General features: G+C 38.0%; 1 protein-coding gene across 1 annotated transcript; it reads right to left on the bottom strand.

The window, feature by feature from the left end:
- Positions 1–3,543: 3,543 nt before the first annotated feature.
- Positions 3,544–15,165, bottom strand: ap1ar (adaptor related protein complex 1 associated regulatory protein). Its single transcript, XM_047353828.1, has 10 exons — positions 14,953–15,165; positions 14,132–14,180; positions 14,018–14,044; positions 11,521–11,546; positions 11,334–11,430; positions 11,070–11,168; positions 9,963–10,021; positions 8,725–8,798; positions 8,494–8,616; positions 3,544–8,176 (listed from the first exon to the last, which is right to left on the bottom strand). Exons 1-10 carry the CDS (start codon positions 15,021–15,023, stop codon positions 7,905–7,907), a joined length of 897 nt encoding a protein of 298 aa, XP_047209784.1. The 5' UTR covers positions 15,024–15,165; the 3' UTR covers positions 3,544–7,904.
- Positions 15,166–19,263: the final 4,098 nt, after the last annotated feature.

A 19,263-nucleotide genomic window follows, 5' to 3' on the forward strand; every position in this document is an offset into this window, starting at 1 on the left:
TTTTAAGCCATTCTTCTTGCAGGATAGTGGCCAGGTCACTACGTGATACTGGTGGAGGAAAACGTTTCCTGACTCGCTCCTCCAAAACACCCCAAAGTGGCTCAATAATATTTAGATCTGGTGACTGTGCAGGCCATGGGAGATGTTCAACTTCACTTTCATGTTCATCAAACCAATCTTTCACCAGTCTTGCTGTGTGTATTGGTGCATTGTCATCCTGATACACGGCACCACCTTCAGGATACAATGTTTGAACCATTGGATGCACATGGTCCTCAAGAATGGTTCGGTAGTCCTTGGCAGTGACGCGCCCATCTAGCACAAGTATTGGGCCAAGGGAATGCCATGATATGGCAGCTCAAACCATCACTGATCCACCCCCATGCTTCACTCTGGGCATGCAATAGTCTGGGTGGTACGCTTCTTTGGGGCTTCTCCACAACATAACCCTCCCGGATGTGGGGAAAACAGTAAAGGTGGACTCATCAGAGAACAATACATGTTTCACATTGTCCACAGCCGAAGATTTGCGCTCCTTGCACCATTGAAACCGACGTTTGGCATTGGCATGAGTGACCAAAGGTTTGGCTATAGCAGCCCGGCCGTGTATATTGACCCTGTGGAGCTCCCGACGGACAGTTCTGGTGGAAACAGGAGAGTTGAGGTGCACATTTAATTCTGCCGTGATTTGGGCAGCCGTGGTTTTATGTTTTTTGGATACAATCTGGGTTAGCACCCGAACATCCCTTTCAGATAGCTTCCTCTTGCGTCCACAGTTAATCCTGTTGGATGTGGTTCGTCCTTCTTGGTGGTATGCTGACATTACCCTGGATACCGTGGCTCTTGATCCGTGGCTTTTTGACATCACAAAGACTTGATGTCTTGGTCACAGATGCGCCAGCAAGACGTGCACCAACAATTTGTCCTCTTTTGAACTCTGGTATGTCACCCATAATGTTGTGTGCATTTCAGTATTTTGAGCAAAACTGTGCTCTTACCCTGCTTATTGAACCTTCACACTCTGCTCTTACTGGTGCAATGTGCAATCAATGAAGACTGGCTACCAGGCTGGTCCAATTTAGCCATGAAACCTCCCACACTAAAATGACAGGTGTTTCAGTTTCATTGTCCAACCCCTGTATATCACACAGGTCTGGCCCAAGGTTGTAGAGGGCCTTAAGCAGAACTTGATTTGGGGCCTCTCATCCTGTTAAGAACATCACCACCACTAACAGTTTCTCATTACATTAATATTTTGTATCCCGGATGATTGCTTATTATTTGCTGAGATGTATTTGTGAACACATTGAGCTCAAACACAAAGAAAAGATTAAACTTGTGGCATCAAAGTGTACTATATTAACACAACAATCGAACAATAAAGATTATTCTTTGCACTTTTCAGTACGATCCTGAGATCTAAGGAGTAAACTTCCCAATTCCTTTAAATCTTAAATTGAAATTTTAAACGTGTTAAAACATTTTAATTTATCTACGCTGAAATCAGATTTAATTGTATCATTATCCTCAAGGTTGGGCCAGCATCTACCCAAAATAAGGACTGATTAAACTACACCTCCCAGCATTCATTGCAGTTCCAGAATACTGCTGACATCACAGACCAAGGCTATATAAGGAGGTCTAGTAAGTACTGTGTTTCAGTTTCATTGTCCAACCCCTGTATTTTAAGAATACACACATACTTCAAGTTCCCTAAAAGTATCTAAACCTTTAACGAACAGCCTGACCACTGACCAATTCTCTCGTAAAAGAAACAAGTTTGGCAAAAGAGGCTGTTTACATGGGTGGAAATGTCTCTGCAAAGCTCCAGTACAAATCAGCAATTTATGTTCAGATATAATCTCATTTTTATCGTATATAGGTTAAGTGTGGCTATATTATAACGATGTAGCATTACAGTTTTTGATGCGCTGTCACTAATCACATTTCACTTGGAGATTTTAAGCCAGAAATTCACACAGTTTAAAAAAATCAAAGTTCTTTGCAATTTTGCATCAAGATAGATGTCCTATCAACTTAAGTCATGGTTCTCTGTAGGAATTCTGGTCAGAATTGAGATCTTTAATCCATCTTGGCTTGGAAAGACTTAGATTTAGATGGACCCCCTTTAATGCTAGAGGGAGGTATTGTCTCCCACAGAAAATGCTCCTTCTCGGCTGTCTGCATTGCCTCGTTTGTCCTCCATTCTTCTCTTTCATTAGTTAAACCATTTGAATAATGGCTGTCTAGTGGGCAGTTTGCTCAAAGAAAGGATGAGCAGCTGCTTTCACTAGTTTTGATTAATCACATGGCCAATGAGAGCCGATTAGCACTTTCAAAAGAACGGCCTTCCAGAAACGGGAGCTAAGACAAAGCATTTCAATTTCAAAAGGGTGTTGCAGGTGTGGAAAGAACCAAGCAGTGTTAGCATGCATGAACTAGGTAACTGATCACTGAAAGATATGATTCATGCAAAATTATATTCAGATATGTGCATAATTTATACAAGTGTACAGTATATTACTAAAGTATTTACACCAGCTGATCTGTTTCGCGTTATGTCGTGCTACAACAACACATTTGTGTTTATTGTTTTGAAATTCAATGTAATAGACCACCACAAACTAGTGGATCAACATAAAGAGGAAGGAAATAATTAGATTTTCAAAATTTTGGACAGCTGCAGATTAACGTCTAGAGATTAACGTTTTTGTCACCTTCTCAATTTGATTTAGGTCTGGACTTTGGCTGATGCTTTGATAGAAACCTTTGTAGCTCTGGCTGTATGTTGAGGGTGATTGTTCTGCTGAAAGGTGAACCTCAGTTTTTTAATTGTTGGCCTACTGCAAGATTTGCCAACTCAAGCTATGGATCCCTGCAGCTCCTCCAGAGGTACCACAAGGCTCTTGTCCAGGCTAATCCTGTTTTAAACTTCTAAACAACTTTATCTGCAACATGTCTGGTGTGTTGCTTGGTCTTCATGATGCGATTTGCTCACTAATGGTCTCTAACAAACACCTGAGGCCGTTTTAGAACAGATGGATTTATACTGACATTAAATAATACACAGATGGACTCCATGAACTGACTTCTGAAAGCAATTTGTTGCACTAGATAAAGGGAAAATAACGCACATGCATGCCACAATTTTTTGATTGTAATGTTAAAGAAACTCATTTTTTTTTTCCACTTTACAATAATGCACCAGAGTCTTGTTAGTTTTCTGCTCTCGAGCAGTTAGGTGTGTGTTGACACAATGCCAAGCAGGAAAAACAGCCGCAATTACCTTAAAAAAAAAGCAACTGTAGCTACATTTGAATCAAGGAAGGGGTTTTAAGACTATTATTAAACGGATTCAAAGAGAGAATTATCATTTGAAAGTCGAAAACATTCAAGACAGCAGCTGATCTGTGTTCCACATCCTTTCAGCTATCAATGCTGGTTATCTGATGATGATTCCTATACAAAATATCATTCAACACAACACTGCTCCCCACAGCTCTAGACTGAGGGCTGCACTCATTACACAATACAGGAAGCAAGTGTTTTTAAAACTATGCATTTTATTTTCTTCTTCAAGCTCATTGTGACAAGGAATGTTGAATTATAATTTTTCTTTTTACAGAATTTTCAAAGATTAAACAAATGTCAAAACAACAATCATGACAAAACATACTATTGAATGGTGTTGAAAATGATGCTGATGGAATCTGAAAGTGAACTCGTGTCTCTTCCACACACTCCATGGTGACCCTTCCTCAAATCATTTTCCTCCACCCTACAGTCATCAGTGAATATTCTCTTCAGGATCCACTAAAATCCCCACATACAGCTGCAACCTATGTGCTAGATCTGATTAAAGCAAAGTAAGTGAAATATGTGAGAAACCCCTTCCACATGTGATAATATAGGAACAATTGTGATCAGTTTCATGTTGTTTACAACAGTTTAGGCCATGCCAACTGTATTCCTGTTCACACATCACAAGAATCAGATTAATGAAAGTTTGCAGTTCAGAGTAACCTGGATATTTATTAGAGTAAAAAAAAAATATTACACAAGGTTTCTACCTCACTTTGGCATTAAATATTACCAACCTGCTAGGCTTTGGATTTCTCCCATTACCCTACAAAGACTAATTTAAGAGGGTGGAATCACGCTCAGGCTGTTTGCTTCAATGTTTACAGGCCAGAAACAAAAGATCCTGCTGAAGAACAACAAAACGCATTTCAAGTTAAACATAGAATTTTATATTTAATGGTGCCGACATTCAGAACGTCACACAGGCCCTTTTGATTTGAGGTCACTGTTATTAGCAAAGCTGCTCTGCTAAGAGTGCATGCGCTGTGGGTACACCATGTCTGATTGTAGCTGGCCAACATGCCGTGCTGATGAATGCTCACTGCCAAACGAGTCACAAAGATTAGATACAGTGCAGACAAAACCTAAAACCTCTTCATGGAAATTGTTGACTTTTTTTTTTTTTTTAAAGAGTTTTGAGACCTTTTTCTACTTGATAAAGCTACTATCCTGCCTGCTGTCCACTGATTTCTGGGACAAAGTCAAGCCCCCTGTAACCTGAAACTAGGACACAAGTATGTATACATGCACGCATGTTTATGCCAGGATTTCATACAGTACTGCAATTGGATTGTTTTGCGCACAGGTTGCTCTGGAAGAACAATCTGCAGAATGAATATTTGCAAGTTCAATTATGTAAGATTCTTTCAGACACAGCCACTTTAAAGTAAAAGCCCTCAAACCACGCAGACATGAAACTGACATTATGTGGTCAATTTTAACGTTTAGAAAAAAATAAAGCACATCTGTCTGCTGGAAGCAATAGAAATCCCCCACATTAATCACTTTAAGTTTGCAACTAGACCAGTTTAACCGAATAAGACCCTTAAAAAGCCTTGTAAAACTTAAGGATTACTTAGACCCAACCTCTATCGGTTTTTCCCCCAACCATCAACCTTTTCTGGTTATATATCACCGCTATGACTTTCTTCATCAACAAAAAACTTTAAATATGGGTTTTTGTGACTTGAAATCGATTTTATTATTGAGAAATAGTCCTAAAAGGGAGAAACATGGTAATATGTGGCACACAGTCTGAAAGGAAAGAACATGCATAAAGTGTCCCCAGTGTTAGCCAGTTAAACCTCTGGCATTTAGTGATGGAAGATCTTTTTTTTAATGGATGTGCAGTTATCCAATAGGTTATGGCTACTGTGGAAAGGTTTTTGTCCTGATAAGAAGTGATCATCCTGTGATAATAAAGATAAACCCTGGTGATGTTTGCACAAACACTGATGGTATGGTTGGGATTGTAAGTTTTTACAGTTTGAAACATTTTTCCACTGTTGATTCCACGAGAGCATCAATCAACGCCGGTTTAAAACGGGACTGAATGCAGTTAATGTGTGGTGTTCAGCAGCACAGCTGAATGCAAGTGTTGCAGTAAAATAGTCTGTTTGATAACGGGTACGTTTTATTGTCAGAGCAGCGTTTTTTTTCTTCCATGAACTTGGGTTGGATGTAAAACACAATCTTCTTGGTCATGGAGGAATTTTACATCTATCGATTTTTTTCTGCTAAATAGTTGTCTGAAAATGCTAATAGCTCGTCGAAAATGTCAACAGTAACCATATTCGTTTTACTCATGAATGCGCAAACTTGACGTAGAGAACATTTGTGCAATTATGTTGAGGGTCCGCTAGAATTGGCAGCAATCAGCCACACTAAACAAGTGAGCAAAGCGTCCCAGGTACAGAGGCTGTATGTTTAGATGTCTGCAAAAAAGAAAGAGAACAAATAGACGCTACCTACAGATGAAAATAGATATAATGTTTAAAAAGAACACTTTTCTTTTTTTTTTTACTTGTCAGACATTAAATCAAACTAGACGTTTCCTGCTTTAGGTTAGGTAGGATTGCACAAATTATATCTAAATGCAAAATACCAGAATAACATTAGAGAGAATTTTGATTCATTTATGATTTTCTTTCAGATTCAGAAATGTACATACACTAACATCACTATGCCTTTAAACCCATGTAGAAAAAGGCCCAATGGTGATGTCGTGGCCTATAACACCAACTGCTGTGATGTCACCTGCATGAGGTCCTGCAAAAGTCATAAGAAAATCAGCCAAGATATGGGGAAGACGGTGGTGAACCTCCACAAGTCTGGTTCATCCTTAACTGCCATCAGCAGATTCCTGAAGCTGAAAGTTCATCTGTTCAAACACTTACATGCAAGTATAAATACTTTGGGAAGGAGGCTGGTTCTGTGCACGTTTTTATACAAAATGTGTGCATCAACTCAAGAAGAAAAGCAAAACACATTCTCAAGATACTGGCTGAAGCTGGTTAAGGAGTGTCATCATCCACAATGAAAGGCATTCTGTAACGAGGGGGCCTGAAAGGCCACTTAAAGAAGAAGGAGCCGATACTCCAAAAATCAACATGAACAGATTACAGCTTGCAAATACACACCGGAAACAAATGGCTTCATTTCTGAAGACATGTCCTGTGGTCTGAAGGAGCTAAAATCAGTAGAAGTATTTGGCTCCAATGACCATTGTTACATTTTAAGGGAAAGGTGGGAAGCTTGCCAGCCTGAGAAGATCATCACCACTGAAGCATGGTGCACCCAACATCCTGGGTAATTTTCTGCAGGAGGGAACGGTGCACATTACAAAATAAACAGCACCAAGAAGAAAGAACATTCATGTGGAAACACTGAAGCAACAGTTTGGGTCATCAGCCAGGGAAGGAAAGCTTAGGTGCAAATAGGTCTACCAAATACACAATAACCCTAAGCATACAGCCAATGAGTTACTAAATGGTTTAAGGCCAACAAAGCAAACGCGTTCACCACAAAGCAATGATCTCAGTCCCATAGAAAACATGGATGTAGGGCTGAAAAGTTGTGCATGAGCAAGGCAGCCTACCAACCTGACTCAGTAACAGCAGCTTTGTCAGGAGGAATGGGCCAAACCACTGTCAGAAGCTTTTAGAAGGATACCAGAGAAAACATCTCACCCAAGTCAACTGGATTAAAAAGCTATTTTATTAAATACTAAGGAAATGTATGTAAACCTCTGAATTTACGGTAAGTTAAAACAAAATCTCAAAAGATTCTCATTTTCATGACATTTTGGCAAATTATTTGTAAATAATTTTGATCCTCCTCACTGACCTAAAAACAGGAAGAGTTTAGTCCGACATTTTTTACAGTGTTTGTATCTGATTTTAACTGCATCTCTAGAATACAGACTTCAGTTTCTGTTTTGCTGTAATCGACAAAATTAAAAAGGGTAAAACCAAAATAAGATCCCAGTTTCAATAGATTCCATTTCTGCTTTTGAATATTTCGTCCTCATAAATAATAAAAAGCCAAAGCATTTGTGCCACTCTGTCTGGACTCTGAGCTGCATTTGGTCCCCAGGCACTGAGATGTTAAAATGACACCTTGCCTTCCTGTTTGCTAAACTAACCCCTCGTGAAATGTCACCCTTTTCACGTGAAAGTACTGAACAGCTCCTAAGGCATCCTTTTGTTTTTACAGTTACTGGTCATGGTAAAGTTTCCTGGCAACAATCTGGTTTTAGTCCGGCCACTCGAGCACTGATCATCCAAAAAAAAAGAAAAGCACTTACTGAACAATGTTTAAAACGGTGAAGAAAGTCGAGTTACAATGCTCAATGGTCAGATAGTGTAGCAGATGAAGGCACTGAAAAAACATGATTGATAAAATCTTCAGACTGCACTATGGTGGATCCATTAACAGTCTCTCCAGCATGAGAGATTCATTACAGAATATGATGAAGTACATTTCTGATTCACGAGGCAGAAAGCTGGTGAGGCCACGACAAACGTCTCCTTTGGTGCTGGACACTATCTGTCCTGGTTGTCCGACCTGAGGCCAGGGTCCGACGCATCCTCCGAGGGAGTGTCTAAGACTGGATTGACAAACCCTTCGAATTCTGCGTCTCCGCTGTCCTCTGGGTGAGTACTCACGAAATCATTCTCCCACTCCAGAGCGTTGGAGTCCTCGGAGGCCGAGGTCGGCCCACTGGTCATTTGTTTGTTGCCGGGCCTCAGAGCCGCTCGTAAGATGTCCTCCTCGGTCCGAGAGCGCTCCCAGGCCGGGAGTGCTCGGTTGATTCCTGGGAAGGAAGGACAACATCTTTCACTCAGCCCCTTTCAGACCACCCTTTCCTTTTCCGTCTTTATTATGCCCCCAATCAAAAGCCAAAGAAATAACTCAGACAGAAAAAATATTTTCTTTTCACCTACAGGGCCTTAAACTTTTCACATTGTGTCACAGTACAACCACAAGCAAAGTGTTTAATCGAACATTTAAATGACAGGCCAAGACAAAGTACACGTGAAGTTGAAGACACATGATACACTGTGATGTGGTGTGAATTTCGAGTTAAAAATGAAGCTTGCATTTTTTAAAACAGGCAGCCAAATAGTTTACCTTCCTCATCCTCCCACTCTAAATCCAGCGAGGTCCCGTCATCATTGGTGGAGCGGGTCTTAGTGGTGAAATCCCAGCTGTACTCTGTGTTGGGAGTCACTGTGTTTGTTTCAGAAGGAAGTCCTGAAAGCACACAGTAAACGTTTCTCTTCTTAAAGACAGTGGAAGAATATTGCAGACTTAAACTCACATCACGTTTTAGCACATCATAGGTTTAAACACGTCACTCACTGTTGCTCCTGAAAGCATCTGACTGGGCTTTGATGTTCTGGAGGTAGACATTGAAATCCTCCCCAGAGGTTTGTCTGCGAAAAGCCAGGAAGACAATCACCACTAGCCATTTTAATAGGCCCACCTAACTAATACCAGGTTGGACATTCTGGTCCATACTGACATGATGGCACCACATCATGTCAGCTGTGAATCTCCTGTTCCATCACATCCCAAAGCTACCCTGTTGACTCGAGATCTGGTGACTGTGGAGGCCCCTGGAGTGCAGGGAGCTCATTGTCATTTCCAGGAAACCAGTTTGAGATGATTTGAGCTTTGTGACATGGTGCATTATCCTACTGGGAGCAGCTTTTAGAAGGTGGGTACAGGATGTTGTCATAAATGGGTTGATATGCTCAGCAACTATACTCTGTGGTGTTTAAACCATTCTTATATCCCCCACACCATTACACCACCACCACCACCACCCTGAACTCTTGATGAAAGCCAGGAGGGACTTATGCTTTTATGTTATTCATGCCACACTCTGACCAGAACCAGGCAGCATATTTCCAGTCTGTCACTGGTTTGTGTGAGTTGTATCTGCAGTTTTCTGTTCTTAGCTGACAGGAGTGGCGCCTGGTGTGGTAGTCTCCTACTTTGGCCCATCTGCTTCAAGGTTGGACGGGTTTCTTGTGTCCAGATAGGGTGTTCTGCATACCTTGGTTTTAACAACCATTCTCTAAACCAGAAAGATGGTTGTGTGAGAAAATCTCAGCATATCTGCACTTCAAGCCCATCTGGCACCAACGTTCAGTCGCTTAAATCTCCTTTCTTCCTCATTCGGTTGCTCAGTTTGAACCCCAGAAAGTCATCTCCAACAAGTCTACATGCCTATATGTATGGAGTTGCTGCCATGTGATTGGTTGATTTGTGATTTCTGAACAAGCAATTGAACAATTCAAGGGAAAAACTACAAAACGTCTAAGAAGAAATAAGTAATTAAAATCTGCAATAAACCTGTTGCATACATGTTCACATCTATAAGCTAGTATTTTGTGGAAGCACCTTTTGTCTAGACTTTTGAGAGCCACTGCACTCCATCCATTAAGTGCTACAGATAGCTGTTGTCAAATAATTTCCCCTTTAATGTCTATTTTACCCCAGGAACCTCTGCAGAACCTCATGATTACAGTCTGTACATTTGTGCCCTGCAGTTCTGTAACTCTCCTGGTGGCAGCAGAACTTCAGAGACTCACTTCTGCTGCGTTTCAGCGCCAGAGCCGTCTGCAATCCCCCGTGTCCTCTGGGCAGAAAGCTGCGAATGCAAAACAACACAAATACCTCAGTATGAGCAAAGTAGAAGCAGGGTTCATTTATCTGAATGGTGGTCACACGAAGGCAACATGTGAGCAGATCTGTCCCCAGCATAAACAGAGCAGCACCAGAGAAGCCGCGGGATGGGGAATGAGCTGAAAACATTCAGACTTTCTAATGTGAGGAGAATAAAACGGAAGAATAGGAACATTTATGCTTCAGCTCTGCTCAGATGAGAGTCCAAATGGTTTTTCATGAAGGTTGGTGCAAATCATGGAGCTGCAGATCCTAGAAAGGCCTTTACTAATAAATGAAGCCAGTTTCCACACTTGTGAAAATGGTTTCAGGAAATAGTTTGAATTATTTTGGACACCGTTGCAATCCCCCCAAAAAATGTACGTACACAGTCTGACCTGAGTAATAATCAGTTGGGCAATCCTCCACAAATAATCTTAATCCTAAAAAGCAGTGTTCTTGTCACTGCTCATGAAACAGATTCCTGGATCGTTCCCGACAACAACTGTTCACTTCAGTAATATTTTCAACCCAACTCGATCAAGCTGGCAGCGCTGAATTTAATATGTTATTCAGGAACTGCAAGGTCCGAATACTTCAAGATAGAAAGGCAATCCCTAATCATGGTACTTCCTCCACCATGCTTCTCCATTTGGTCTGATTTTAATGCAGGTTTCTCATTATGTTTACCTTTACGATGGCACAAACAAAGCCCGAAAACGTTTTTTAGTAATGTCCTTAGAAAACAAATAACCACCATCATAATTTCTCTGGTGCTTAACGTTGAAAATCGTTCTCGTTTCCAGGAGAAGCAGATGTTTCTATTTAGAAAGAATGCATGTTTCACCAAAGGCTGCAGGTTGATGAGGACAAAAACACAGCTTAAAAAGAAAGAAAAAAGAAAAACGCAAATCAAGAGGAGAAGGACTTTAAATGCCAAGATGGCCCACCTAGAGGGACACCAGGTTAGAGATGTTGCTTTAGCAAGGCAGTAAAGGTAAATTAGCAGAAGGGAGCGCTCAGGGCCGCCTCACCTCCTTCATTTTTCGCTCACGAGCCAGCTTGGCGGCCTTGCGCTGGGCGACATTTCTAGCCTCCTCTTCTAGCCTTAACTTCTCCTCCTGTGCCTCTAACTGAGCAGAAATAAACAAATTAAACAAACACAAAACAGAAAGAACATTACAAAACAGAAAATAAAACAATGCTGCAAATGAAAAAGAAGCCAAAACAAGAATAAAGCATAAAATAAAATAACGAAAGCAGGAATTCTAAGGAAAGCGATGAGGAAACCATCTCACCTCAACTTGCAGCTTTTGGTCTATCAGGACTTGCTTGTCTGAGATAGCAGCATAGCGATTTTCTCTGAGGTTCTTGAGCTCGTCTTCACTGATGGGCCTAAAAATGAAATAGGGAAGAAACAAAAGATCGAAATTTGAATATTGCAGGATTGCTGGTGAGACTTTAGATTCAGACCTGACTCCATACCTTGGACATGGTGTTGGGCTCTCAGCCTGCAAGTCAACAGACAGATTTTTAGTTAGTTTTAAAACCCCAGAATAAAAATCCATCTGCTCTGATCCATGGCATCATTTTGTATTTACCATGAACACAAATGACGATCAGGAGAAAGTCTGATGATAGTGTGAAAGTAAAAAGCCCCTAGGACAACCTGCATAGTTCTGCTTTTAATCAGACACTCAGTCTGTCGCAATGAAATTCTCCACAAGTAGTAAATCTGTGAGTTGAGGAATAATATATATACAGTGCCTCACAAAAGTATAGTTTCACAATGCAAACACAACCTTCAACATATTTTACTGGGATTTTATCAGAGACCAAAACAACACCCATAAAAAGATATTGAGAAGATGAAGAAACATCTTTTATTTTTATTGTTTTCTTTACAAATAAAAATCTGAAAAGTGTGGCTTACATTTGTTTTCAGCGACCTTTACTCCGATACTCAAATACTATGGTGAGCCGTGTCATTCAAAATAAAATAAATAAATAAATACTGCTATTGATAAATTATTAATAAATATTCCATGAAACAAATAAATATCCCCATGAAAAAAAAACTAAATAATTATATTAAAAGAAATTTTCATCTTATTTTATTTAATTCATGTCAAGATTTATTTAATTTACTTGAAGATTTATTTATTTCATAATGCAGTTTTATTTTGAGACACTTTTATTTTGTAAAAAATACTTTACGTATTTCAGTGACTTTTACTTTTTAACCCCGTTTTTCATTTTAAGCTCTTTTTATTTCATGTTCTTATATTCAAATGAGGGGGCGGAGTTTTATCTGCTGGGCGGCGCTGGGACATCAGGGCCGAGCTCAATTCGTGGCTGAGTCCGGCCTGCTGGAGGGAGCCAGGGGATTCTGCGAGGATGCCAGAAGGTGCCAGACCGGCCGTAAAAGCCTTTTAACATGTTGCCACGGCGGTTGACGCTGTTTTTGTGGAAACCAATGCTGATTATCGGCAAACAGGATGTCATTATTGTTATAGCCTGTTACTTTTAAATGATGATGTCTTTATTGGTTTATATTTAATAAACAGTGTTAGACCCATAACATAAGGTGGCTGTATTTACTTCAGATGGGAAATAAATAGCACAAAATAAAACTGTGTTATGAAATAAAAACATAAATAAATAAATCTTTTAAGTAAATTAAATAAATCTTGAAATGAATTAAATAAAAACAAGATAAAAATTTCTTTTAACAATTATTTTGTTTTATTTCATGGGGATATTTATTTATTTCATGGAATATTTATTAATAATTTATCAATAGCAGTATATATTTATTTATTTAATTTTGAATGAAAGGGCTCTCCATAAAATACATGCCAAGAGACTGCATTCTAAAATCTGACCTTTACAGTAAAGTGGCAAGAAGAAACAAAACTTTGTTGAAAGAAAGCCGTTTAAGGTCCTGTAGAAGAAGGCGCTCCAACAAGATGAGACCTACTGTGTGTGACAGAACACTGCACATCTCTGAACACACCGATTCAACAATGACACAACTTTGGCCCACCTTCACATGCACTTAATGCAGGTGGGGACTGTCTTTTTCCTACATTTTTAGGATGAGATGTTCAGTGATGCAAGGTCTGACGAAAAAGATGCAAAAAACTTTAAATATGTCTTAAATGAAACGTTAGGTAGTGCGCATACAGGCCTTTTTAGTTACCAGGTATTTTTGCTTTCATTTAAATTTCATAGTAAATGGGACCACACACATTTAACGACTTTTACTCCAAAGCAGACTCGGGCGCACCCCGACCCATATCCATACTAGCTCCAAAAAGCAGAAAACAACCAAACCCTCAAAAAATGAAGGAAATTGCATCCCTCCCTTTCAATACGGCATACACTCGAGATCCTTTTTATGTTTTGGATTTAGAATGATTTACAGATCCCTTTTCTACTGTGAAATCTTATGTGTTTACTCTATTAATGAGCAGGTAAATAAATAAATAAAAATGTTTTTGTTCGTTTAATTGTAAAACTAAACATGAACTCCTGTGGCCTGCTGTTGCTCTTAACTTTATGGCACCACCGGTTTAAATCAGAGCATAATAATGTGTTAGAATGGCCTAGTCAAAGTCCAGTCCTAAATCTAACATAGAATCTACCAAACATGCACCAAAAAACCAGCATATGAATTCCAGGGAGGGTTATTTTCTACAAGGTATTGTCTAGAGGAGTCAAAATGCCAAACCTTTTCAGACTTTTTTTTTATTATTCTTTTACAGAAAATGTTATTAAACATAATTTTCCTTACATTTTACACTATTACACCACTTAGTGCTTGTCTATCACCCAAAATCCCCCAAAAATGGATTAAAGATTGTGGTTGGGAGGTAAAAAAATGTGGAAAACTTCGAGGGGCATGGAATACTTTTGCAAGGCACTGTATTTAATACCGAGAGCTAAAAAAAACCCCCCAAAAAACCCAAATCTGACTTACCTCATCACTTTCTACCAGGTTTTCAAACTGAAAAAATGAAAAACACACAAGTCAACTTGCATTGAAGAAATCATGATTCAAGGGACATTAATAAATTAAGTACCCAAGTCATACCTCTATTGTGTAATGCTCTCCTGTAGTAGTACTCCGGAAGTACTTTGACCTGAAACATATTTAGAGGAAATAGAAAAAAGATATTATGTTTAGATAAGGCAAATAGGTTGAAAACAAACTCTGTTACTTTGATCATTTTAAGCTTCTCTTAAAGTTGTATTAAGTTATAACTAATAATCAATGATTAAAAAAAAAAAGAAAACTTAATTTACATCTTATTACTCCAGTAAGACGTCTTGATTTAAATCATCATCTAATCTACTCTACAAATAGAGGCTTATTGATATGAAATAAAACTACTGCAGGTTCTATAATAGAAGGACCAGCGAGCTGGAGGAATAAGAGTTCTCCCTAATCTTAAAGCAGACAGTGACATGGGGCTAAAACATCAATTATTTACACTCAGTTTGGTGACAGCACAGCGTGAGAGCAACACAAAGAACAGATAAGTGATAGTTTGTGCGTTAGAGATCAGATTAAACACAGAAACAACCAGCTTCGTTAGTCCAGCCACTGATCTAGACTGATCTACACCTTGTGTCCAGGCTGTCAACAATAGGGGTGGGGTCTTCATTCCTTCTGAGACCGACCGACTAGCTGCTGTTTACACACTAAACAAACACTAACAGACATATACTGGCCAGTCTTTATGTTTAACTGGGATATACAGCCGGTCCGACACAAACAGGGCAGCCCTGAAGTCTTCATCCAGATGCTGCGGTGTCACTAATCGACTAAACCTAGCTAGGTTATCAGTAACCGGATATAAGAGGATGCTTACAGTCTAGCTAGCTCAGCAGCTAATGCCTCGCTTTACCCACCCGCCTCCTCTCTGGATCCTGTTAGTTTCCCTCCTGAAGAGCCCCACGCAGTAAGTCCAGCAGTTTCCCATCTCATTGTCAGGTATCACCGGTCTCTGGCTGCCCAGCTAGCGCTCCACTGAAGGTTGCTGGTGCATCACAGCGACATCATCACATCCAGTCCTCCGAACCAACCACTTCCTCATCCTTCTTCCTCTCTGGCTGCTAACACACTGGGCAGAGAGAAAACACCACCACCTTCTTCTTCTTGTATTATTTTTTGGCGGTTGGCAAATAACTTTATGGTGTACATTACCGCCACCAACTGGTATGGAGTGTGGTTCTTCATGGTTTTAAATCTTATTTACTATTACAACAATCAAATTCTATTTATTAATTTAGTTGTTTTTTTAAAATCTAACTATGATTTGAATATTTCTGCTACCTAAACTTCTTTGCAAAGTGTCTATCAAATTAAAATTTTCTTTAATACCTACAAATTCTCTCCTCAAAATTGTTCTTTCTTGTTCATATTTCTGAAACTTCAATATTACATGATCTATTGTTTCCTCCTCTCCACAATAATCACATTTTCCTGTATTATGTTTCTTTATCTTGAACAATGTAGATTTAAGTCTTGTATGTCCTATTCTTAATCTTGTAATTAATCTTTCCTCTTTTCTGTTCCTTCTTCCAGTTCTTACTTCTCCTACTATCTTGTTGATTCTATAAAACCATCTTCCTCTCCTTTCTTCATCCCACCTTTTTTGCCACTCTTTCTTGATTTTCTGTTTAATTATATTTCTCGCCTTTGACCTACTAATATTAAGTATAAAGCTAATGTTGTTTTGTGTTGCCTTCTTTGCTATCCTGTCCGCCATCTCATTCCCTCCAACTCCTACATGTGCCGGTACCCATAAAAATACTAATATTAATCCCATTCTTTGTATTCTAAATAAAGTATGTTTTATTTCCAACACAATGTCTGGTCTACCCTCTGAATGATTATGTTTTAAACTTAATAATGCTGAACTTGAGTCTGAACAAATGATTGTTTTTAATGGTTTTATATCCTCCACCCACTGCACTGCTAGAAATATGGCTAATAATTCTCCTGAATATATCGATAATCCATTTGTAATTCTTTTTCCTACTTTTATTTTAAATTCTGGTATTACAAATACTATTCCTATTTTTTCATCTGTTTTTGATGTCTGTGTAAATCTGGACATATTGATAGTAATTGTTTATATATTCTTGTATTATACTTGAATCTAAACTACATTTTGTATCCTTTTTCTTTTCCATCAATGCCATATCCACCACTGCTTCTGGTAATAGCAACATTAAACACACACTCATTCATTCACCTAAGGGCAATTTAGAGTTACCAATTGACCTAACAGGCATGTCTTTGGACTGTGGGAGGAAGCCGGAGTACCCAGTGAGAACCCACGCATGCACGGGGAGAACATGCAAACTCCATGCAGAAAGACCCCAGGCTGGGAATTGAACCCAGGACCTTCTTGCTGCAAGGCAACAGTGCTACCAACTGCGCCACCGTGCAGCCCAAGCTTGATGTTGTATATTGTCTAATTTTATAAGATGAGTGTTTGCTGCTGATCAATAAATTATACTTCCATAATCAATATTTGATCTAATTAATCCTATATAAATTCTTTTTAATGCTGTCCGATCTGCTCTCCAATCAATACCAGCCATACATCTCATAATGTTTAATATTTTTTTGCATTTATCTATGATTCTTTCTATATGCACTTTCCATATAATTTTTTCATCAAACCATATACCTAAAAATGTTACACTTTTTACTTGTTCTAAAACTTGATTGTATAATTTTAGTTTGATATTTTCTCTTTTGCTTTTCTGTGTAAACACAATTACTTTTGTTTTTTCCACTGAGAATTTAAATTCCCATTGATTTGCCCATTGTTCTATTCTAATAATCTCATACTGTATTTTATTTTCAATAAGTTTGATATTACGACCCCTTTTCCATATAGCTCCATCATCTGCAAATAGTCAACAACCAACTTCTTTACCAATATTTTTAAATACATCATTTATCATTATAGAAAACAATAACGGACTTATAATACTTCCTTGAGGAGTACCATTATCTACTATATATGTTCCTGACAATTCTTGACCAATTCTTACTTGTATTGTTCTATTTGATAAAAAATCTTTAATCCAGTTAAACATTTTTCCAGTAATACCCATTTTATTTAGTTTAATTAATAATCCTTCAACCCACATCATGTCATATGCTTTTTCTATATCAAAAAATACAGCTACTACATTTTCTTTGTTTATTTGTGCTCTCCTAATTTCCTATTCTAAACATAAAGCCGAGTCATTTGTGCTTCTCCCTTTTCGAAAACCATTTCCAAATTTGGTCAATTTTTGTTTCTCTCCCTACGGTATTACAAAGGTTTCTCCAATATTCTCTTTTTGCATTCTTAATGATCTTTCTTACCTTTGCTTGTTTTGTTTTATTTTATACTCAATTAAGTTCTGATAAATTGGGTTACTTTTAACATTTTAAATGCTTTATTTCTTAATTTTATTACTTCACTACATTCTTTTGTCCACCATGGCACAATTTTTTTATCGTTCTTTCTTCCTCTTCTTTTTATTGACTCTTCTGCAGCCTGTAAGATTTTTTTTTACAGATATTTATATTTAAACTATTTATATCAATCGACAAATCTATTTCATCCAATTTCTTTTGACTTAAATATTTAAATTTTTTCCAATCAGCCTTATTAAAGTTCCTTCTTTTATATAACCCTGTATTCCTGTTATTTATTAATATTCCGGTTGTGATTTTAATGGGGTAATGATCACTGCCTACTGTTGTATCTTTGTCAATGTCCCACTCACAGTTATTGGCTAAACAATTTGATACTATTGTTAAATCAATCACAGACTCTGTACCCGTTTTTACATTAATTCTTGTTCCTCTTCCATCATTTATACATACCAAATTTTTCATTTCCATTATTTCTTCAATAATTTGTCCATTTGTATCATTACATTTTCCCCATAATGTGCTGTTAGCATTAAAATCTCCACACCAGATTGTTTTTCCTTCTAAATACCCCATTAATTCATCCATCAGCTCGAATGATAATATTTTACATGGACAATAAAAAATTATTCTCTTACATTTTCTTTTTTACCATAAATTTCAACTACTATGTATTCTAAATTTTCACCTTTTCCTAATATCTGATATTGTATTCATTCTTTTATAAATATAAAACTTCCTCCACTTCTAGTCTATCTCTTCTGATACTATTATACCCTTTAAACACAAAATCTAGGTTTGGTTTTAACCATGTCTCCTGTATACATATAATTTCTGGTTTTTCACTAATTCCATCTAAATACCATTTAAATTCCTGTTCATTAGCGATTAAGCTTCTTTCATTCCACTGTAATATTATCATATATTTCTATCAGCTGGGGTTCCTCCTTGCCTCCCATCTGTTTCCAACTTTTTATTAATGTTTTCCCAAGATCCTTCTTTAAACCCTAAGAACTTTTCTGCTCCTCTGACTATTATTTTAATCTTTTCTGTTTTGTGTTTAGCCTGTTCAGTGCAGTTAATGACATAAGCTATGAATAATATCAGTTTTTCCACAGACATTGTGACATTTTCTTCTGATTCTACTTTTCTTTGTTGATAATCTGGAATCCTAACTTGACCTTCATCCCTTGATCTTTCATTCTGGACATTTTTGACTGCTTCAGCATAGCTTATGTTTTTAGTCATCTTAATTTGTTGAATTTCTTTTGCTTTCTTCCTTATTTCACATCCCCTGAATGTGACTCTATGTTGCCCTCCACAATTGCAACATTTTTCCTGCACTTCTTCCCCACAATCTTCAATTCGATGGTCTTCTCCACCCTTTGGACATCTTTGTTTTCCTTTGCAGACAGCTGCTATATGACCATATCTCTGACATTTATAACATCTTAGTGGTGAAGGAATGAAAGGCCTCAAAGGAAAACTCAGATATCCTATTTTGACATTTTGTGGCAACACTGTTTCTTCAAAGTCTATTAAAATTGACAGGCTTCCTACTTTTTCTCCATTTACATTTTTTGTCAATCTTTTGAGATTTTTTATCTTTGCACCAACAATGCTTTTTTTTTAACTTGTCTATATCTTCCTCCAGAGGAATGCCATAAAATACCCCCCGAATAATTTTATCTTCTCCTATAATCTTCCTCTCTGTCACCGTTTTCTTGCAAATGTTTTCAACTTGTAAGGCCTTTCTTCTTTGTTCTTCAGTTTTATAC

Source organism: Girardinichthys multiradiatus, chromosome 23 (genome assembly GCF_021462225.1).
Source record: "Girardinichthys multiradiatus isolate DD_20200921_A chromosome 23, DD_fGirMul_XY1, whole genome shotgun sequence".
NCBI classification, from domain to species: domain Eukaryota; kingdom Metazoa; phylum Chordata; class Actinopteri; order Cyprinodontiformes; family Goodeidae; genus Girardinichthys; species Girardinichthys multiradiatus.